Below are 20,437 nucleotides of genomic sequence, written 5' to 3'. Positions count from 1 at the left end.
TTGAAGGGTTGTTGAAATGCTGTTGTAATTTAAGGTACTAACAGTTTCTCCTGTTTAACACCAGGTTATTCAGATCGTGTACTCCTGGAGAGGAGACATAAGCTAACCTTGGTAAACAGAGAGAGATAGAGGGATTTACTTTGAAATTAAAATTTCTAATACGCATTATTTAGCCTGTCTAAAGACCATTCCTTTAAATGAGATGGTGAGTTCTTAAGAAACATTATTACTTCCTTGAGTAACTCTTGAATGGCTTCTTTAAGTAACCATATTTAAATATTTCCTTCAGAAACCTAGGACTTTAAGACCATTGAAGCTAAACTGTTTGTGTGGGCTACCCGTAATAAACTAAACAAGCTTAACCCTCAAATGAATACTTTTGGCCCCTCTGAAATAAATACTGTCTTTGTGATGTGTAAATCCTATGTGTATCTCATACTTGGAAAGGTGCTCAGGTGAATTTAAGATGTTCCCCCCCCTTCAATACCCAGTTGTTTTTTTAACCTCTGGACAAAAATGGTGCAAATCCTAAAAATGATTATGATGGTTTCTAACTCGATGATTTGGTAAAAAGGATGTGCTTCAGTCCAAGCCTGTGGACTTCGCACTGCGATAAGTGGAGAACTATTGTGTGTGTCTAGCTTTCATTTGTTCACGGTGACCCTTAAAGATCAACAAGAAACATATGTGACTATGTAATGCAAAACATGTCCCTGGATTGAAACTACAGGGAGAAAAAGCTAGTAAGATTTGGCCTACCTTTTTTTTTTTTTTTTTTTTTTTTTTTCCCTTTAAACTTTCTTAGTAACTCTAGGGATACAGCTAGTAGGTGCCTAGCCTCATCTTTTTCTTATCCTGTATTAAAGATGGTGACTGACTTGAAAAAGGAAAGATATAAAAAAAGTGCAACAAATACTTCTTAAATTAGAAACTTAAAATACATTAAAGCAGCCTGTTTAGCAAAGGAGATTTTAAAAAAATTCTTAATCTTTGAGTAGCTTATTACAGTAAACTGCAGTAGCATTTGTCACCAATATTTTAGCCAATTTCTATGAAAATTGCTTCTAAGAGGAATATTTATGGCAATTACAGACATCTAGAAATGGAAATGAAATTTCTGATGCTTTTTAACAAAGTGGAATGTAGAGATTATTGCACAAACTCTTGACTGTAGATGTGGTCTTCTCTACAATGACTTCATGTTTTGTTACTGTTTTATAATTAACAATTTTAAATCTGAAAATGTTTATGCTTTTTTTTTTTTTTTTAAGGGTTTACTGGATTTGAAGAGTAGATTTGACCGCTTTCTTCAAGAATCTTTCAATAATGACAGACTCTTCAAACAGACTATTGCGGGTGACTTTGAGTATTTCCTCAACCTCAACTCTAGGTCTCCAGAGTACCTCTCATTATTTATTGATGATAAGCTTAAAAAAGGAGTCAAGGGAGTAAGTATAAATTAAGAGATTATGCTTTTTTCTATGTAGATTTAGATCCCAGTAAGCCAAACTACTTTTGCAAGAGTGATTTATATTAAGGTAAAGGCAACGTTACCTTAAAAAAAAAAAAAAAAAAAAGGTTGTGTAGCATAACTGAGTGCATAACATTTTAGATGTAACTTACGGAAATGTGAGGCACAAAAAGCTCTCGGGATGTCACGTCGCCTGCCGCCATCTCTGAAGCGGTATACCTGGGTTACCTCTGACGGATAATTGCCTGCCCTCTTGAAAAAAAGGTTGAAGAAGGTTCTGCAGCCACCTTCTTTGGAAACCTGTTCTACTGCTTTATTATGTGTATAGTTTGGTGGTTATTCTCATTATCTAATCATTTCTTCTGCAAATTAGATAATTGGATAGGGAAAACTGTTTGTTTATTTTTACTTCTTTTACATTTTGGAGAACTATTAATCATGTCACTCTCTTCTAGTTTAAATAATGCTGTTTCCTTCAGTCTTTCCTCACAGCATCTATAAAGCTTTTAATGTATAGAGCTCTGAACTGGACATAATATTCAGCTGAGCCTTCAGTTGGCCTGAATAAAGCTGAATATTATTGCATACATCTTTTGCTTAGGAAATCAAATAGTAAATTGTACTTATTTATAAAAGAATTATTCTGCTGAATGTTTGTATTAAAAGTTAGATGTAGCATGTCAGTAATAATTTTATCTGCTGTGGTGCTGGACAGGCTTTGCAAAATAATCTTTGAAATACAGAAATTTTCATCTTAAATTAACTTTTGATAAGATCTAATTGGTTTTCAACTATACTTTTTTCTTTTTCTTTCTTCCCCCCCCTTTTTTTGATACATCAAAACACATGTTTGTCCAGGAAATTTGTTTCCATTTTTATCCAGACATCCTATCCATCCATCGTTTCCCATTTCCCCTCCCTATAACTTTTATTCCTCAATTTTAGATCTGCTGTTTTCTTCCCTGTATTGAGTTTGTACACTTAGGCTCATTTATTCACGTATTGAACCAATTTTGTCAGGATCACCATAGGATGCTGTAGACCGTGTGCTTGCTGTCAATTACTTGAAATATCTAGGTTGTATAGAACACTTGGGCTGGGAGATTAAAAACAGCAAATTATTTCTTTTACAGCTAACAGAGCAAGAAGTAGAAACTATATTGGATAAGGCTATGGTTTTATTTAGGTTTATGCAAGAGAAAGATGTTTTTGAACGCTATTATAAGCAGCACTTGGCAAGAAGGCTTCTTACAAACAAGAGTGTTTCGGATGACTCTGAGAAAAATATGATATCTAAATTAAAGGTAAGACTGCATACTTCTGACTTCATTTTTTTAAAGTATGATTTCTTCTCTTTTTACTTAACTGGTATGTAAATATTTGACATCAATCAAGATATATGTTATAGATCTGATTTTAAAGCCCCAGAAGAAGCAGAAAATATGAATGGCTTTTCTAGAAAAATTCATGAAAATAAAGGAAGGTAAATATTGGAAAGGACTGCGGTGAAAGAGTATTCTAGAAAACAGAACTTACTTTTCAAAATGAGTTAAGAATTTATCAGTAAGAGGGCAACTCCTGCTGTCTAGAAACTTGATGTGAGGATAAGACATGATCTAGATTTTCTGTTATTCACTGTGGAGCTTTTCAATGTTTGCAGGCGTTTTTGCTTTTGTTTTCTTACTTGCGTTTGTCTGCAGGCTAATGAAAGATGCTTAATTCCTTTTTGGTGATTGTTTTGAGATAAATTGAAAAAAGATTGAGTCAGTGTTTAGAAACACTTTTTAAAAATTTTATTGATTCTATTTACTGTGGATGAAATAGGAAGAGTGGCCAAAAAATGGAGAAAATGGTAAAGCTTAAAGATGTTTTACATGAACAATCCTTGAAGCAAGTTTTAATGCAGCTTTTTCCTGTATGGCATGTTAAGTGGCTAGAGCACTTTTAAACCTTGACTGATGTTGTCCTAAAATCAAATTTTGCTGCTCTTTGATTTTGACCTTCTAATCTGTGAAGGAAGTCTTTTTGCATCAGACTTCTCCAAATTGTTGTTATTCATTCCTTCTCGATTACCTCTCCACCTTTTCCAGTCTGGTATAGGACATGGAATTGGTGTTAACTTGCAAGCTGAATCAGTGGACCAGGCCTACCCTGTTTACTCATGGTTTTGCACAGTGGTTAGGATGCTGAAGCTAACGTGCTTACCTTTGCCAAATATGTCAAAGTATGTTTTGGAAACATATATGCACGTATGTGTTTGCAACTTAAATGTGTGTATGTGTGTGCATGTATCTCTACGCATACCTACTTGATTCTCAAAGTTCTGGTAACCTTTAGTAAACCTTGAAAATTGTACGTTCTTAGAAAACAGTTTATTCTGGTACAAGTAAATTTTTTTATTTTCCCTTTCTGGTATCACGGTAGAAAGCAGATGAAAGTATATGTCTTGGGTCTGATAAGCTTTTGCTGATTTTCATATGAGAAAAGAATGTTGAAAAAAAAACCAAAATTATAGTAATGGAGGAAAATAGAAGGAAACAAAGTTTTAATTCATGTTAGGTTAGATCCTTATATGAAAAATGAAACCTTTCTTTTAAAGTTTAAAAGTCATGCAAATAAGAATCCCAATAATCCAGTGTACAGAAATATCACTTTTCTGAGGCTGGTAAGCTAACTTGAGTCTTGCAGTTCATGTATTGGCAAATTTGTTTTCCTAACACTGGCACAACTTTTTTTTTCTTTTTTTCTTTTTTTCTTTTATTTTTTTTTTAGACCGAGTGTGGGTGTCAGTTCACATCCAAACTGGAAGGAATGTTCAGGGACATGAGCATCTCCAACACGACGATGGATGAGTTCAGGCAGCACCTTCAGGCCACCGGGGTAAGAGCGCAGGGCCCTGCCCGCTTGGCCTTCTGCTTTGGCGCAAAACCTAAACGTTTATGGGGGCTTTTGGCTTTCTCTTTTGCTATTCGTATAGCGCTGCTGAAGGAAGGATTGGGTTGGCCTCCTCAGCTTCCATTCCTCTTCCGGCGATGCTTCGCGTCTTGCAGGCTGCCTTAGTGCTTCCCGAAATAGGAAGCTGGCTCGGCAGCCGGCGCCGCGGTTCGCTGGCGGCGCGGCCGGCAGGGGGCGGGCGCCGGCCGCCGCTGCCCGCAGCGCCCGCAGCGCCCGCAGCGCCGCTTCCCCACCGCCGCCCGGCTGCTGGGCTCGCCCCCTGCTTGGGTGTGCTGCCTCAAAGCGGGAAAAACACATGCTGCAAGCGTGCCGCAATCTTGCCGTCTCATACTTAACTTTCCTGACGCTGCTGCTGCTTGCGTTAAAAACATGACTGCCGTTTTACTCCAACTGCACAATTTTTGACTTAATCATTCAGTCTGGAGATGTTACAGCTGTTAGCCCAAACTGCTCTGGTAGGTCTGGTAACTTGCCCCTTGTGGTTAAAGGGGGTCCACCGCTGGAAAATAGCATCGTTCAGCAGGTAGTAGAAAGTTTCAAGGTTCATACGTCATTCCTGTTTTGAGATGTTGATTTGCTTTAAATGCTTTATTCTCTTCTGCTGATACTCAGTAATACTTAACACAGCATAAGCAACCAAATAGCGGCTGTCTGCAAGTAAATAATACTGCACACAGAGCACGTGTGAGTCGGATGCAGCAGTCTGACCGTAAGGAGTGCGCTTGTGGAGCACGCACGTGCCGCTTGGCCCCATGCTTGCGTGAACAGCCTGACACCTTTGCACTGTTGAAGCAGTCAGCTGCAGCTTCCTTCAGCAGCACGCAGCAAATCATGAGCGAAGAAAAGGAATGTTACAGAAAGTGGTTTCAGAAAAGGTTGTAGAGACACACACGGGTAGATAAAAAATGTTTGTAGACATTAGTTTCAGCTGCTTTTTGTATTTTCAGGGGCTAATCAAGTTTCCTTCTACAGTTCCTGAACTATTAGTTTCAAAAATATATTGGAGCATTCCTATTCTTATAGGTAGCATTTGAGACTTGTACCTGGATTTTTTTTTCTTTTGCATTAAAAATTTGTGCATTTTACATGACAATTTTACTTTCAATGAGTTTCTTCTCAGCTATGTTACAGCTAACAAGGTGAATTTAAAAATGTTAACAGATTATCATAGGCCTTATTGAAACTGGCTTCTTATTCTCCACAAGGGACCAGTAGTTTGGTTGCTGGTTGCCTTTTGGTCAGCCTCACCTTGACTTTTTTATGAAATATCTGGAATATATATGTGTGTGTATATATGTGTGTGTGTATATATATGTATATATAATGGGAGCGTATATATTTCTGTTAGTGTCAGTAATATTTAGGAGGAAATGATGAAGACTTTTCTTGTTAACTTGCTGGTGATATTATGTTCTAAATGAACTAGTCTATTCTACTCCTTTTTAACCATTTTATGCGTGGTATGCCTAGTTGAGATGGGAATCAGCTCTTCTGCAAGTAATCCTACCTGCAAAGCCTCCTACTGGGTCTTGAGATAGTAGGTAGTGCCAAGGACTGCATAGATATGACTGGTTTTATACCAGCAGGTAGAAAGCTTAGCCCTAGGGAAAGGCCAGGCTGAAAGAATGCAAGTATCTTCTTGAACTGTGATCCTGAAACTTTCAGTTTTTGGAATTTGTAAAGATAAGGCACTTTCCATTCACTCATGTCATTCTTGCACTGAAGAGATGTCTTGGAAAAATAAAATACTTCCAAAATATTTTCAAGGCAAGTGTCTGCTTGGTGCTTTGTGTAATTAGTATTATATGTGATATTCTAAATAGAGTCTGTGTTCTGGTCTGGCTAAAAGCAGAAAAAAAAGAGAGAAACCCTTGCCACTTCAAATAAGATGTCCCTGTTCTGCATAAAGATACTTGCTATCTGTGTTGATGGGCTTTTCCTAAATTTTGGCTGCACTGAAGAAGCTATTTGAAGCTTCTTTTTATGCCACTCACAGATTAACTATTTTTTTGTGTCTGAATGCTGTTTGAATTTCTGTTGTGAGCCTCAGGACGTTGGTGATACAAAGTTAGAAGCATGGCAGTTAATGTTGGCTGTAGAACAACTCTTGTATGGCTTGTTACATGCCTTTACAAACTGTTCTTTTTAGCCTTCAAATCTAAATTCTGTTCAGACGGATTTCTGTATCAGCAGCCCATCATTGATCTAGATTTTTCAGAAGTTTCTTAGGCACAAGTTTGGATGCATACGTCAAAGCCATTTAGCTGATGATACAGAAACACTTCAGTAATGCATGGGGATACTACTCCACTATTTATATTGGAAGACTCTGAGTTCATGTAACATTTTTTGACCCTCTGAAATGTAACATGCACTATTCCTGTGTTACAATTTGGTTGGAGTTTATAAGAAGTTGGATATATTAAGCTTTTTTCTTGTCCATAATGTATGTTCTTTGAATGTATTAGACCTGCTAGAGCTGAAAATAGTTATAAGTTGATTATTACTGAGGTTAATTGAAATACCTAGTGATGATTAATGCTTCTGTGGTAACTAGATATTCATCACCCACTAATGGCACTACTTTATAGGTCAAAACATCAGCTATGAAATATTCTGACCTGTGCTGAGCACTTACAGTAGTGGGGGAGAATGTCTAGGTTGTGTGTATAAAAGTGAATGACTTAACTTTAAAGTTCAGGGGGAAATTGCAGGAATAATCTCCCATTGTTTCACACTGAGTTTCTAATGTTTCTTACCTGCTGTTGGAGAGTAAATTTATAAACAGTTTTGGAACTCGTACATTTAGCAACCCTGCTTCATTGTATGTAGTCAAAAAAGTAAAAAACTGTTATAATTTTTTTATGTTCACAGAAACTTCACTCTTGGCTAGTGTATTCTGTTAAATTTTATACACTCTTAAATATCTTTGGGGAGTGATGTGGAGGATTTTTGCTATATCATCTAATTTTTGGCATCTGCTCTGATAGTGATGACTTCATTGTTTGTCCAGCTTTGGAAAATAATATTTATAGGTTGTTTTGTTTCCTTCATTTATGAAAACTCTAGATATTCTACATTAGTATAGGGGGACAGTGAAACATGAACCTGTTTGAAATTTGTGATTTTTTTTTTTCCAATTCTCTGTAGGTCTCATTAGGTGGTGTTGATCTCACAGTGCGGGTTCTCACAACAGGTTACTGGCCTACTCAGTCAGCCACACCAAAGTGCAACATCCCTCCAGCTCCTAGACATGCTTTTGAAATATTTAGAAGGTATGTATTAAATAAGGCTTTTAGCTAAAGTTTTTAAGAGAAAACTTTCAAACTTTAAGTGACAGATTTGCCAAGAGTTAAAGACATGCTAGAATACTGCTTTATATTAGTTCTTGTGAAAATTTTAGAATGCAATATTCACATTGGGCAGCTTGGGTTTGGAGTTTTTAATTTGATTTCTAATAAGATTTAATTTTTATTAAAAGCAACTGTTAAAAGTTTCTTACAGCATCCTTAATCTACAAAAAGTCTTATAAGTTATCTAAAGCACTTTCTTATTAGATAATAAATGTAAAAAAAAAAAAAAAAAAGTATTGAACTGTAATGTTTTCAATTATATTACAGATTTTACTTAGCCAAACACAGTGGACGACAACTGACACTCCAGCATCATATGGGTTCTGCAGATCTCAATGCCACTTTCTATGGGCCTGTTAAAAAGGTAAAGTGTCAAGATTATGAAAGTACTGTACCTTTTTAAAAAAGGTAAGTGACTGCCCATTTGTACTAACTTCAGAATTTTGGAAAAGATAAACTTGTTTCCTGATTATATGGGAAGAAGAAAAAAAATACCTTTCATCACCCTTATAATTTGGTTCATCCTTTGTAGCAGTTTAGTTTTCACATGTGTTCTCTAAACCTGATTTGAATACATCACTCAACATCTGGGTTTATTACATCACAGAAAAGCAGTAATTTTTTTTCTCATAAGTAACTTCAGAATCAGTCAGAAGAGAAGTGGAATTTGTTTCTCTTTAGAGTTATTTTGGTTTAGTTAATATGAAAAAGTATTCTTAGTCCAAGTCTATACTGCTTTTCGTATGCAGAGTGTTAGCAATGTATACAACATTTTTTCCAAACATGAGGATCTTAATATGGTTTATAAAAATATGACAATATTTGCATTAGAAGAAAATGAGTTGCTGGTGCTTTAGACCAATTCCAAAATGTTAAGCTAGACATAGTAACAGCATGAGGCTGGGAAAAAAAAAGAAGGCAAGGCAAATCCAAACACAAAATTCTTGTAGCACAAGTATTAATAAGGTGAGTTAGTGAGAGTGTTAAAATTATATTACTGCCAGACAAACACTGTGGTAATTTTAAAGAAGATAAGAATAAAGAAACTTGAGAGTGGTCAAATATTGGAACAGAGTCAAGAGATGCAGTGGAATCTCCATCCTTGGAGATACTCAAAACTTGGCTGGATGCGGCCCTTAGCAACCTGTTCTAGGTGGCCTGGCTCTGAGCAGTGATTGGACTATGTGACCTTCAGAGATGTCTCCAACTAAAGTCATTCTCTGATTCTAATAAACCTGTTGGAAATGCTAGCTATGTCACTAGGCATATGCTATTTTGTCACTTCTGTGGAGTGAGATATTTCATTATATAACTTTCCTCTTAGTGAGGTAATATTAATTTGGGTGTGGAGAATAATCTAACAGTAGTTTTATGATTTTAAAATAGGAAGATGGCTCGGAGGTTGGTGTAGGAGGTGCCCAAGTAACTGGCTCAAATACGCGGAAGCACATATTGCAAGTCTCCACTTTCCAGATGACGATACTAATGCTCTTTAACAACAGAGAAAAATATACATTTGAGGTAAGAGTTGTGTTTTTCTCAGATTATTTTTAAATAACTGGTAATTTCATTCTTGCAAATAATTATTGGCATTGTTTTAGGCTTTCTTATCCATTTGAATAGTCTTTTGAAGAATATGCGCCTCTGATCCTGTTGAAATGTGAATCAGGCCAGTAAATACAGGAAACAGATTAACAGTAATGCATCTGGGGGGCAATCCTAGAGAAGGCAATTAATTGGGAACAGATGCTTTTTGGAAAGTTGAAGAGGATTGCAAGCGTGGTTATTCTTAGGCTGTGGGGCTATACAAAAGCTGAAGTTAGAATATAGCAGGTGGGTCCATTTGCTCACTTTATCCTTGAGAAATGGACGCAGGGATGGAAAAAGGTTTGTATCCTGTTCTCTTACAGACTGAAGTACTTCATATAGCAGGCGAGAGTGAGCTGTTGAAACAAGCAACCAAAGAACATTCTTTGCTTTTCTAAGCTAGTGAGCCGGAAAGGGCAATGAAGACAAGGTCCAGATAGATTCCTGATGGGAAGAATGAAGCAGCCTTTCTAGGAAAGGTTGATGTTGCCAGCTGATAAGAGATGCTGAAGAAGGCTTTAGGAGTGGAGGAGGATTCTGTGCTAATGTGTTATTTTTGAGATGTTGAAAGGCTTTTTCTGCCATGTAAGGCTGTTGGTTACACAGATGGTACCAATTAGTAGTTTGGTTTGTCTTCTGTTGGAGAGAATGTTGCAGACCTTGAAAAACTGTATAGGCACAGCTTGAAACTGAGAGGGTATCCATTTTTTTCCCATCTACTATTGACTGTGCAATGTATAATAATCACTTCTTTTGTTTGGATTTTGTTGTTCAGATTATTCATCGTACCCTTAGCTTGTTAATATGAGAATGTTTCTTTGACTCCATCTCAGCTGGCATCAAGGAAATCAGGGTTTGAAGAGAGCCTCTTCATAAGCTACTCATAAGCTCCTCCCCCCCCCCCCAAAAAAAAAAAAAAAAAAAAAAAAAGACTTTAGGGGACAAATAGCCCTCTTTGTTGTCAACTACATTTTAGGAGCATTACAATTTAAAGTACTTTCTCTGTGGAATACTTAAAAGAGGGAGGGAGAGAGAGAGAATGTGGTTTCTTTGGCTTGTAACAAAAGGTTTCTCTTGTTGAAGGTGGTGTTGAAACTGACCTAGTGGCTACTTTTCTTTCACAGAAGTTACAGGCTTTATGAGCAGAACTCTTCAGGCATCATCTATGTATGGATGAATGATACCTATACTGTAGTGAAAATTACGATTTTTAAAATGTGCTCTAAATCAGAGGTTATTTCCTTAGGACTGGATGATACAGAAGGATATCCACATTATCCTGATTGTGTGTGTGTGTGTGTGCTTTTTTTTCTTCTTTAGAAGTTCTTGAGCTCTTTGTGTCCTACTGTATCTAAAAGGCATTCTTAAGAAAGCATACTTGTTTTGTTTAGCTTCCTTGAGGAAAGAGGTGGAAGGTGTCTTTAACTCAAACCAGGAGATCTTATGACACATTAGGGCAGAACGAATTTTCTTTGTTCATTTATTATTGAATACCATGATTAATTACTGAATGCTGGACAAATATTCATGCTCCTTCCTGTTAAATTAGTGCTTTTACTGCAACGTAGCGTGAGAGATGAATGGTGCGTAAGTGCTTTTACAGATTCACAGCTGGACAGACTAATTTACAGTTGCCTTTGCAGTTGGTTAAGAATCATTAAATACCAAAGTTCTAAGTGAACTTCTAATACTCGAACATTTTTTTCTGTTTAAATTTTGCAGTACGTCTCAGTATTTTAAAAGGTGAAATGCACATTTTTAATGGTGAAGTCAGAAATGAGGAGAAAAATGATTAGTTCTTACTTTATCCTTAGTTATAAGAAGCAGGAAATAGCAGTTGTGACTGCAGTGGAAGTAAAGCTGCTGTATGATTCAACATAAAGGAGACAAGAGAACTTAAAACTGCGTTACCCTTTTTCTCTTTTGCTGCTCTCTGCTTTGGGAGAATTATAAGTTGAAGTCTATATAAATGAAAGACCATCTAGTTTGACAATACTTTGCTGTTTCAACAGAAGAATATGGTGTTTACACTACCTTTTTTCTTCTAATAAACTGTGTGTGTGTAACTTGACAGAGGCTGTTCCATGCCTAGAATCATCTCTTTTGTAGCCTCCAGATATAGCTCATTTGGTAAAGTTTTTAGAACTGAAATTGTGTAATAGGTACTGTTCTTGTGCATGACTACAGTATCCTCTTTAAAATAAGGCATTTTCCTATAGAAATATGTTCATAAAAATGATATACTTCAGATTAAAGGAAAAAAGAGTACAGGAGCATCTGTTATTGCCTTTCCATTCATATTCCTAGCCTTTTTTTTTTTAAATAGGCTTGAAGACATGTTTGCTTTCTTCTACAGTACAATTCTTTCTGTAGTTTTTATTTTAAAACTAGCTTATGCATTCTGAAACCCAAATTTTTCACATATATTAGTGGCTGAATTGGGAAGCTACAGCATGAAGTAAAATAAACAGAAATACCTTGTGGTTAGGATAAGGATCTTTAGCAGCAGAGACCTCAAATTTCATTTCAGTTCTTCATTTCACTTTTACCAGCAGCTGAGTGAATATATTTATTTATAGAAAACAACAGAGTAAATCTATTTCTTTATAGAAAACAAGATAATTTTGAATGGATTAATTTTAGTCCTTTGGCATTGGAAATCAAGGTTTGGGAGTCTGCTTCACACAGGCAGTATGCTAGCTGTTAGCTGGATTTGGTTTTGTAGCCTCAAGTTTTACATTTAAGTAAATTCTAAAACGTAAGTGCTACCTTCCTCTAGTTTGCTAAAATTCGGCTGATCATGCCATTTCAGTAAAGTTCTTTTTAACGTGACCATTTAAAGCATTATGTCTTTTCTGTCTTCTTTTTCTTAATACTACTTTATGCTGAATCCAGAAAAAGTCCATGAAGGAATCAAAGTGGCAATTGTGTGAAACGCAGTTGTTAAAAGCAGTAACTTTCTATGAGCTGCTTGTGAATAGGCATTTTGATATTAGCAAATAGTTAAGATACTTGAATACATACCACTTATTTCAAAGACTGAAAATTTCTGAATGCATTATTCTACGAATACTAACGACATTGACTGTTGGAATAATATTTCTCAATCATCCATAAGCAATAGGTATCAGCAATTTTGAAATGGCATAATTCAAACTTACTGAGTTTTTATCTACCTCATTGAAATGAATTTGTAGTAGTGTGTCAGAAACACAACTTATGCATGTAATTTTCCATAAAATCAACATTGCACATGTAATGTTAAACCCACAGTTGAAAAGTATGGCATGTTTTCTGTCTGAGCCTTGTCATTGCAGAGATCCGGGAGGACAGATGTTGATTGTAGGCTGCATGGTAGTTAATGACTGAGACCTTCTAGGGGCCAGCACATCTAAATTTTGTTGTCTCCGTTTTCCGGAGTACATGACCACAAAAGAGCATCATTCTCTTCTTGACTGGTATTACAAAAATTGACTGCATGAAGTAAATAATACCATTTAGTAAAACCTACTGTATTCTGAAGTTTGACTTTCTGATCACGGTTTAAAGAACTTAAGTAATTTACAAATCTCAGCCTTCTGAACACTGGAAGTTGTTACTGTTTTTAGTCTAAAGGTCATCAGTTTGACTTCCATAACATGAGAACTGGGAATGGCTGGGGACAACAGGGAGGGCTTGACATTACACACAGAGCGTAAGATGGGGAAGGCAGTAGTGCGACAGTTCTCGTATCAGGTTGATGATTTGTGAGATTTGTCTTTCTCCAAAAGTTTAGCCACTAGAGGTACCTCGAGAATGCAAAGGAATGTGGAATCAGATGTTTGCGGTTTGTTCAAACTATCAAAGAGGGTAAAACACAGATACTGCTGTAATGAACTCCTGCTAAATAAGAGCTCTGGCAAGCTACATTTGTGGAAGTGGGTAGTAGGTGGCCTACTTTTAAAGCACTGTAAATCATTCTGCATCCAGTCTAACGTGATGGCTTATCTAACGTGGCTTTCAGCTAAATTCTTAAGGATACTGGGAGGTGAAATTGTGCAAGTGTTTTTACAGAGCTGTGTAGAACATCCTTTTGTAGATTCTTAAATTAGTTGCAATGTAATATTTTGTTCTGAATTCCGCTTGAAGATGCCCAAGCCAAGGGACAAGGTAGGGTAGGGCTGTAAATAAATTGTTTCATGATATTCAGAAAGGAGGATTAACTTCATCTAGAGTTTTTTGTGTGTGTTGGTGAAACTAGACCTTGCTTACTTTCATTTGTAAAGATCTTGTTTTCATAAATGTTTTTGCATTCAGCAGCATTAATGTACATCTTCATTAGGAGTGCACATGAACATCATATATGCTTGCCACTACTGACCAAGTTAATTAGAAGTTTTAGTTTCATTCTCTTCAGCAACTGTGGGAGATAGTGAGCAAATCCTTTCAGCTTTCTCAAAAGCTGCAGTGGAATGTAACAGCTAATTTGTTACTCTGTTTTCAACTCATGGTAACTATTTACTTGACAGAATTCACTGTCTATGCATTGACCCCTGTTGATTGTAAGCAATTTTGCATAATACCTTTTGGTACTTCTTTACTGAATGAGTTCTGACCTTTTAAGCCATGGAACAATAGTAGTAGTATTCATCAGTTTTTGCAGGCTTCAAGACTCGCAAAGCATGGTACTATTTTTGCAATAGACATAAACTGATGAAGATATGTTTCTCTAGGAAATTCAACAAGAAACTGATATCCCTGAAAGAGAACTGGTTAGAGCCCTACAGTCCCTTGCATGTGGCAAACCGACACAACGTGTTCTTACAAAAGAGCCTAAATCAAAAGAAATAGAAAATGGTCATATATTTACAGTGAATGATCAGTTCACATCTAAACTACACAGAGTCAAGATTCAGACGGGTAAGTGGGTTTTTATATTCTTCTGTCTTGCAGCCCTCAAATTGTCGTAGAATTTAAATTATCTTTTGCAGGATTGATGCTTATACAAGTAAAAGAAAGTAATATTTTTTGACTAGTTGCATCAATACGAAAATTTAAATACTGAGGCAAATGTAGAAGTCAGGTCAGTTAAGCCTTTTGCGTTTCAAAATCTGTAATTGTCTTTTAAAAGGAGGTGCTAAAAGAGAATGAAGTTCAAATTAAATAGTAAAATAAAAATTGTCAAGCTACTTGTCTGATTCAGGAAAAAAAACCAGCCTGGTAAATGTGTAAGCTGTTGTGCTTCTGCAAAATTATCAAGTGTGTTTTTTATCACATGACATAAAGGTGCTTATTTCCAAGTGCCAGGTAGCTGTAATATCTTTGTGTAATGGTTTGAGGGGAGTTAAATGAGAAAAGTTAATGATACTGCTTACCTAGCTCACAGAAGTGCTGACTGGTATAATGCATAACGAGTGTTGATAGCCTCTGTCTAAAAAGCACTCTAGATGATTAATTTCTGGATTGTGTTGCTGTAGTTATGTTTCCCAGACAGCGTTCTAGATGATTAGTTCTTAAATCATTTAAAAATATTTTCTCATTCACAAATCTTGGTACATAAAATACAAAGCATTATTGGCAGAAGTTCAGCTATGTTTTAAGTGCAATAGCAGTAATTCACATATTATTCATTGCACGTAATATAATTTATTAGGCTTCCTTTGTGCAGCAGGTTTTGTCCAGGGGTGGAAGCACTTGAAACACAGTAGGATAATGCTTGTAATTTTCCTGCATATATCCTGCTGCATAAGCAATAGCTAGACTGTCTTTGTATGGTGCATGGAGCCCTATGGTGTGAACACATTTGCTATATCTGGAGAATAGTGTGGTGAGTGGGAGCACAGCAGCCTGACAAGGTTACTCAGAACCCTCCGATCAGGGCCCAAGGCATTTCACTGGCATAATTAAGCCTAATTGTGGTAACTGTTAAAGTTTTTATGGAATTTAGCTTTTCCATTACACAAATACATATGAATTATCATTGGAGTTCAAAATAGTTTTAGAGCAATCTTGATACTTGTGGTTTTACCATTTTCTGCCACAGGAGACTTTTTATATGTATCTCTTTAAAACCCATAAATGCTCGTGGCTTTTGAGAGAAGAAAGGCTGAGGGAGAATGGTAGCAGTGTGAGAGAAGGGATTGGTTATGAGGCTGGGGAGAAAGGGTAAGAAAGGCTAGCCACAAGGGCAGAAATAATAGACAGCAGAGTATGAACGAGAATACAGGTGAGTTGGAGAGGATAGAAAAAGTAGACGATTTCTTCTGAAGTAAGTTTTGAATCCTTTCTTTTTCCTACTGTTTACTGCATTTTGCCCAGTCATCATGATTGGATTATCTACGGAAAATAGAACCAGAATACTAAATTTCATTGTAGTGTTAACAGGATTAGGGTTTTTTCCCCTTATTTTTCCCAAATAAAATGCCCTATAGCGTTCATAAAAAAATGAGTTAACAAATTATTCACTGTATTAGAGAAATATATAATGGCAACAAGTGGAGGTTGGGTTAGGGCTATAAGCAGATCTGAGTACTGTTCAAATTTTAACATAGGAATGTTTTAAATAACAGATTGTTACTTTGTCAGTTGCTATCAAAATATGACAGAAAGTGTTAATATGTTCTTGTGGATGCTTTTCATTAAAAAACAAACAAACAAAAAAAATTTTAAATGTCAAGACCCAGAAAAAATACAAATTTACTTCTGGTTGAAATTAAACAATGAAGCTAACACTGATACACAGAAGTTGATTTTAATTTTGCTAAAGCATTTTACTGTCTCTTTTTTCTTTTAAGTTGCTGCCAAACAAGGAGAATCTGATCCAGAAAGGAAAGAAACAAGGCAGAAAGTAGATGATGACAGAAAACATGAGATAGAAGCTGCTATAGTTCGGATAATGAAATCTAGAAAGAAGATGCAACACAATGTGCTAGTAGCAGAGGTATATTTGCACACACTTTTGATATGGACTTGGGAATTCTTTTTTTTTTATTTATTTTAATTTGCATAATTCTGAAAGGCTTTTTGGAGATGTATTTGATTGATCAGTTCCGGATATCTAAAAATATCTAAATCAGAATAAAGTAGTGTAGGACACACTCATGGGTATATCTGCTTTCCCTTATTCCTGTTAGTGCCTATTTTGATGTCATCGAATTTCTTAATATATCATTCTACAATGAAAAACTTTACACTTATTATTAATTGTGTTCTACTTTGAATGTGTTACTAAGTGTTGGATCCTAGTTTGAAAATTTCAGCTATGAGAGAGAGGAGGAGAGAGGAAAAAAAGGAAATGGAAGAAAAGGGAGGGAGGGAGAAGAGAGAATCCTGCTGCTCTTAACTCCTGGGTTTTTCAGCTTCACAGATAGGTGTTTTCCACTCCAGAATTTCCTTACGATTGTGAATATGAGAGGATTATTCCATTGTGACTCTGAATCACTAGAGGCCTGTACTTTGAATCAGATCCCAAAATGAGCAAGAACCTGATGTAAGAAACTGGCAGAACTATGCAGACTGCTTTTTGTTCCTCACGATTGTAGCTAGCCCCAAAATATTTATTTTCTCTGATTATTTTGGTCAGTTATGAAACCTTGTGATCTTACTTGACCTGCAATTTTATGTGATTGTTTTTTATCTTATCTTTTAGGTAACTCAGCAGCTGAAGGCCCGATTCTTACCAAGTCCAGTTGTTATTAAAAAACGTATTGAAGGACTTATTGAGAGAGAATATTTGGCACGAACACCTGAGGATCGCAAAGTATACACTTACGTAGCATAAAATGCGTTCAGAAAATTTGATTTATTCTTGGACTATACTCTTCGCATGAACTGGGAGGTTCTTTTAAATCATTAATATTAAGACGACCATCTCTTCTATTAAATTACAATACATGTTCTAGACCATTCAGATCAAGCCTTTTACTCCTTTTGAGAGTTTTCAACATCAATTGATTGAGCTTCAGGCTTTTCAACGTTATCCCTGTAGAGATCATCCTTACAATTCTTCGGGAAAATGTGAATGTGCCGCGTTTGTTTTCAATACTGTATGAAAACAGAAAAATAAAAACAAATTTAGAAAATACAGCTCATTAAAAAATAAAATTGTTGGAATTTCATTTCCCCAGATCTTCAGTGTTGATGTAAATGTGTTTCTGTAGTGTTGCTTAGCACTTCGCGCATTGTATAAGTTGGGTTTAAAAGAAACCGCAACTGGTAAGACAGAATTCCCAGTTATATTGCTCTGCTTCAGATGTTTCTTTAACTAGCCATGTTTAATTTAAATATTTGGTAATCTTACAAAGACCCAAGAATACAACTTTAGCATGTTTCACTCTTCCAGCTGCACTCACTGTTGTTCCAACAGTATGAATCAGGAACTTTTGGGGGCTCACAAAAGACCGTAATAATTTTGGCTTTCCCTTCTGTAATTTGAGTTCTTCTAAATTAAACTCTATATTGATTAGGTTTGTTCTGGTTTCTTTATAGGAAAAAGGAAAAGATTTTAGTGTGTATAAACTGTATAATATTTTTTGCTGTTGTACTCACTGCTGATAGTGGATTGTACAGGGCGATGTTTTTATTTCACTAAGTGTAGACAAAATAAATTTAAAATAAATGGTTTAGTGTACACAAACAACTAATTCAAGTGTGTTAGAGTACAGGGTTGACAATCTTTGGAGCTAAATACCGTCCCCTGGGGAAATGTTCTGGGATTATATTTTGTCAGTAAACATCATAGTGGGTCTACGGCCAGTGGGTTCCCCTTCACAAGTACATGCTCCTTGAAATTAAAGGGAAGCTAGTGTGCACTATTTGTTTTAAAAATGCAATCTAAATATACAATAAAAATTGTTATTGTAATGAAATTTTCAGTTCTTAGCACTAGAAATTTTTTCCCCTTTTGTCTCTGTGGTACAAAAATAGATGAAAAATTGCAGTTCAATGACATCATTATTCTGATGGTTAGAATTTCAGTTTGATGTGTGCATTGTACTGCAGAGTTTTTATTTGGCTGTATTTTTGACATTGCAAGATGCACAGTTTCTTGGCTATAACTATTTTTCTGTTTCAATTCAATATGTTTTTTTTTTTCTTGGTTCACATTGTTTTCATCCATAGATACTGGGAAAATACAAATACATATTTGGCATGAGCTTTCCAATACATAGAGGTGGAGTTGAAACAAAAGTTGGTTGTAGAGCATTAAGATGCTGCCAGAGCATTTCTTAATTAGCTGTATTAAGTGAATATGTTGTTGTAGTGGTGTACTATAGCAATTTGATTTCAGTAAGAGTATTTTTGATGATGTATCCCCATTTTCCCCTTCCCTTCTGCCAGTTAGGATATCAAGACTGGTTTTATTATTCAGTGGTAGCATATTTCTACAAAAATGAATGACTTGAATAGCAGTAATACTTTAGCTCAAGTATTCTGAATGTTGTTACTTATCCCTAAATCGAAAAGGCTTTCTCTTCAGTTTTCTGCATAAAATAAAATAAAAGGAATCCTTTTCCCGCACCCCAACATGCATAAAGATTTAGTTTTTAAGTAATCAAAGGGGAAGGGGGTCTTAGCTTCCAGAGAGCGTTGATCAAGAATTTAGTCTAAACGGAAAACAGCTATGCCATCAGCTATTCAAAAAACATATTTACTGACAATTATTAAAATATGTACATGTCTGTGTATCTACATTATACAAGGGTCAGTTGATAATGCTTTTCACCATTCTCCAGTAATACTAAAAATGTTGCAATTTTTTAGCCATAGTACAAATACTAAACATAGGGTTGTAGTAGAGTCTGGTTTTGGGTTGCGTCTTCAATTATCAGAAAAATCTTCTGCCAAATTTAAGTCACTCTTCCGTGTATGAGTTTGAAGGTTTTGGTTTTTTGCCTATCGTTTTTTTAATAGCATTAATGTTATGATACTTGCATGTTAATGCTTTCCAGTATGCTTTTCAGGGAGGATTGGGCTGACATCCTTTTCTTCGTGAAGTTCATAGAGATCTTGACATTGCTGTGTGTGACAGGAGGATTTTGTTCCGGGCATTGTAAGTGTACTTTGACCGTGCGTCAGCTGAAGCGTTGTAACCCAGTCTGGTTGCTTTTCGCAAGCATGGGACTTGGCGTACTGGGCCTGAATGTTAAGTGGACGGCTGTGTAACTGTGTGATCTGTGGGTTTTTGCAAGTTGTGTGGGCAAAGTGCTGCTAACAGGATAACAGGTGGTGATGGCTATTTCCAGTAACAAATACCAGCGCATAGTTTCCATTTCAAATTCAGTAGAATTTTAAAGACAATTATTTAGGCAGGGACTTCTGCTAAGTGGCTTTTTGGAAATGTGTCCTTTACCATTGAACTAACAGATCATGATGCCAAGAATTTCAAGATGAAAATGTGAAAATTTCGGTCAGGGAGAACAAGACATCGCTATGAGTCTGTTTAAGGTGAGTTTGATGCTTATGCCTTCACATTGTTTGTCTAGATTAGTGAGATTTCTTTTACAATCTATACTAGAAGTCTGCAATTCCTTAGCTAATTTCAGTTCTGTTCTTTCTTTCTAAATTTGCACTTAACTTAAAATAATTTTGTTAAAATTTCATCAGAAGATTTACATGGTTGCATGTATTTGTGTAATTATTTGTTTTCTTTGCATGAATGTACAGTTAAACGTGGTAGCAACAAACATGGAGTTTAATTCTTTAAAAATTTTAAAATAAAAAAGTAGCTTTTAAGTTTCATGGCTATCTGAAGATGCATAGGCATCTTTAAATTGGATTTGTTCATGTTTTAACGTGGTATCTGGCATGGCAGAAGTGAAAGGTAATGTGAAAGTAGAATGATACTATTTTAAATGAAAACAGGGCAGACTCTTTAATTGTCTAACTAGAAAACAGCTGTGATAATGTCTCACGATGTTTGCTACTTTATTGGGTAAGCAAGAACATCCACATCGTTGCAACTTATTCTTTTATATTTTGTGGGTTCAGTGTAGCAGGTCTCCCCAGATTAGCTGTACTGTGTGCAGCTTGTTCATATGTTTTGGTGTAACCTTACTGATGTGACTGGATGACTTAATGCAGTAAGATGCTG

The 20,437-nt window shown here is 35.9% G+C and overlaps 1 protein-coding gene across 1 annotated transcript in view; it reads left to right on the top strand.

Moving 5' to 3' along the window:
• The window catches only part of CUL3 (cullin 3), a 40,898-nt gene extending 23,426 nt beyond the window's left edge, over positions 1-17,472 (top strand). The window contains exons 7-15 of the mRNA XM_085298584.1: positions 1,272-1,448; positions 2,605-2,775; positions 4,244-4,351; positions 7,577-7,701; positions 8,047-8,143; positions 9,166-9,300; positions 14,079-14,265; positions 16,140-16,285; positions 16,994-17,472. Coding sequence (XP_085154710.1) covers positions 1,272-1,448; positions 2,605-2,775; positions 4,244-4,351; positions 7,577-7,701; positions 8,047-8,143; positions 9,166-9,300; positions 14,079-14,265; positions 16,140-16,285; positions 16,994-17,125 — 1,278 coding nt within the window. The 3' untranslated portion in view covers positions 17,126-17,472. The remainder of the gene's footprint in view (positions 1-1,271; positions 1,449-2,604; positions 2,776-4,243; positions 4,352-7,576; positions 7,702-8,046; positions 8,144-9,165; positions 9,301-14,078; positions 14,266-16,139; positions 16,286-16,993) is intronic.
• The last annotated feature ends 2,965 nt before the right edge of the window (positions 17,473-20,437 follow it).

This window comes from Rhea americana, unplaced genomic scaffold (assembly GCF_003343005.1).
Source record: "Rhea americana isolate MKP2758 unplaced genomic scaffold, rheAme1 scaffold_14, whole genome shotgun sequence".
Taxonomy (NCBI): Eukaryota; Metazoa; Chordata; class Aves; order Rheiformes; family Rheidae; genus Rhea; species Rhea americana.
The sequence above is the reverse complement of the archived record's forward strand: the minus strand, read 5'-3'. Positions and strand labels throughout refer to the sequence as shown.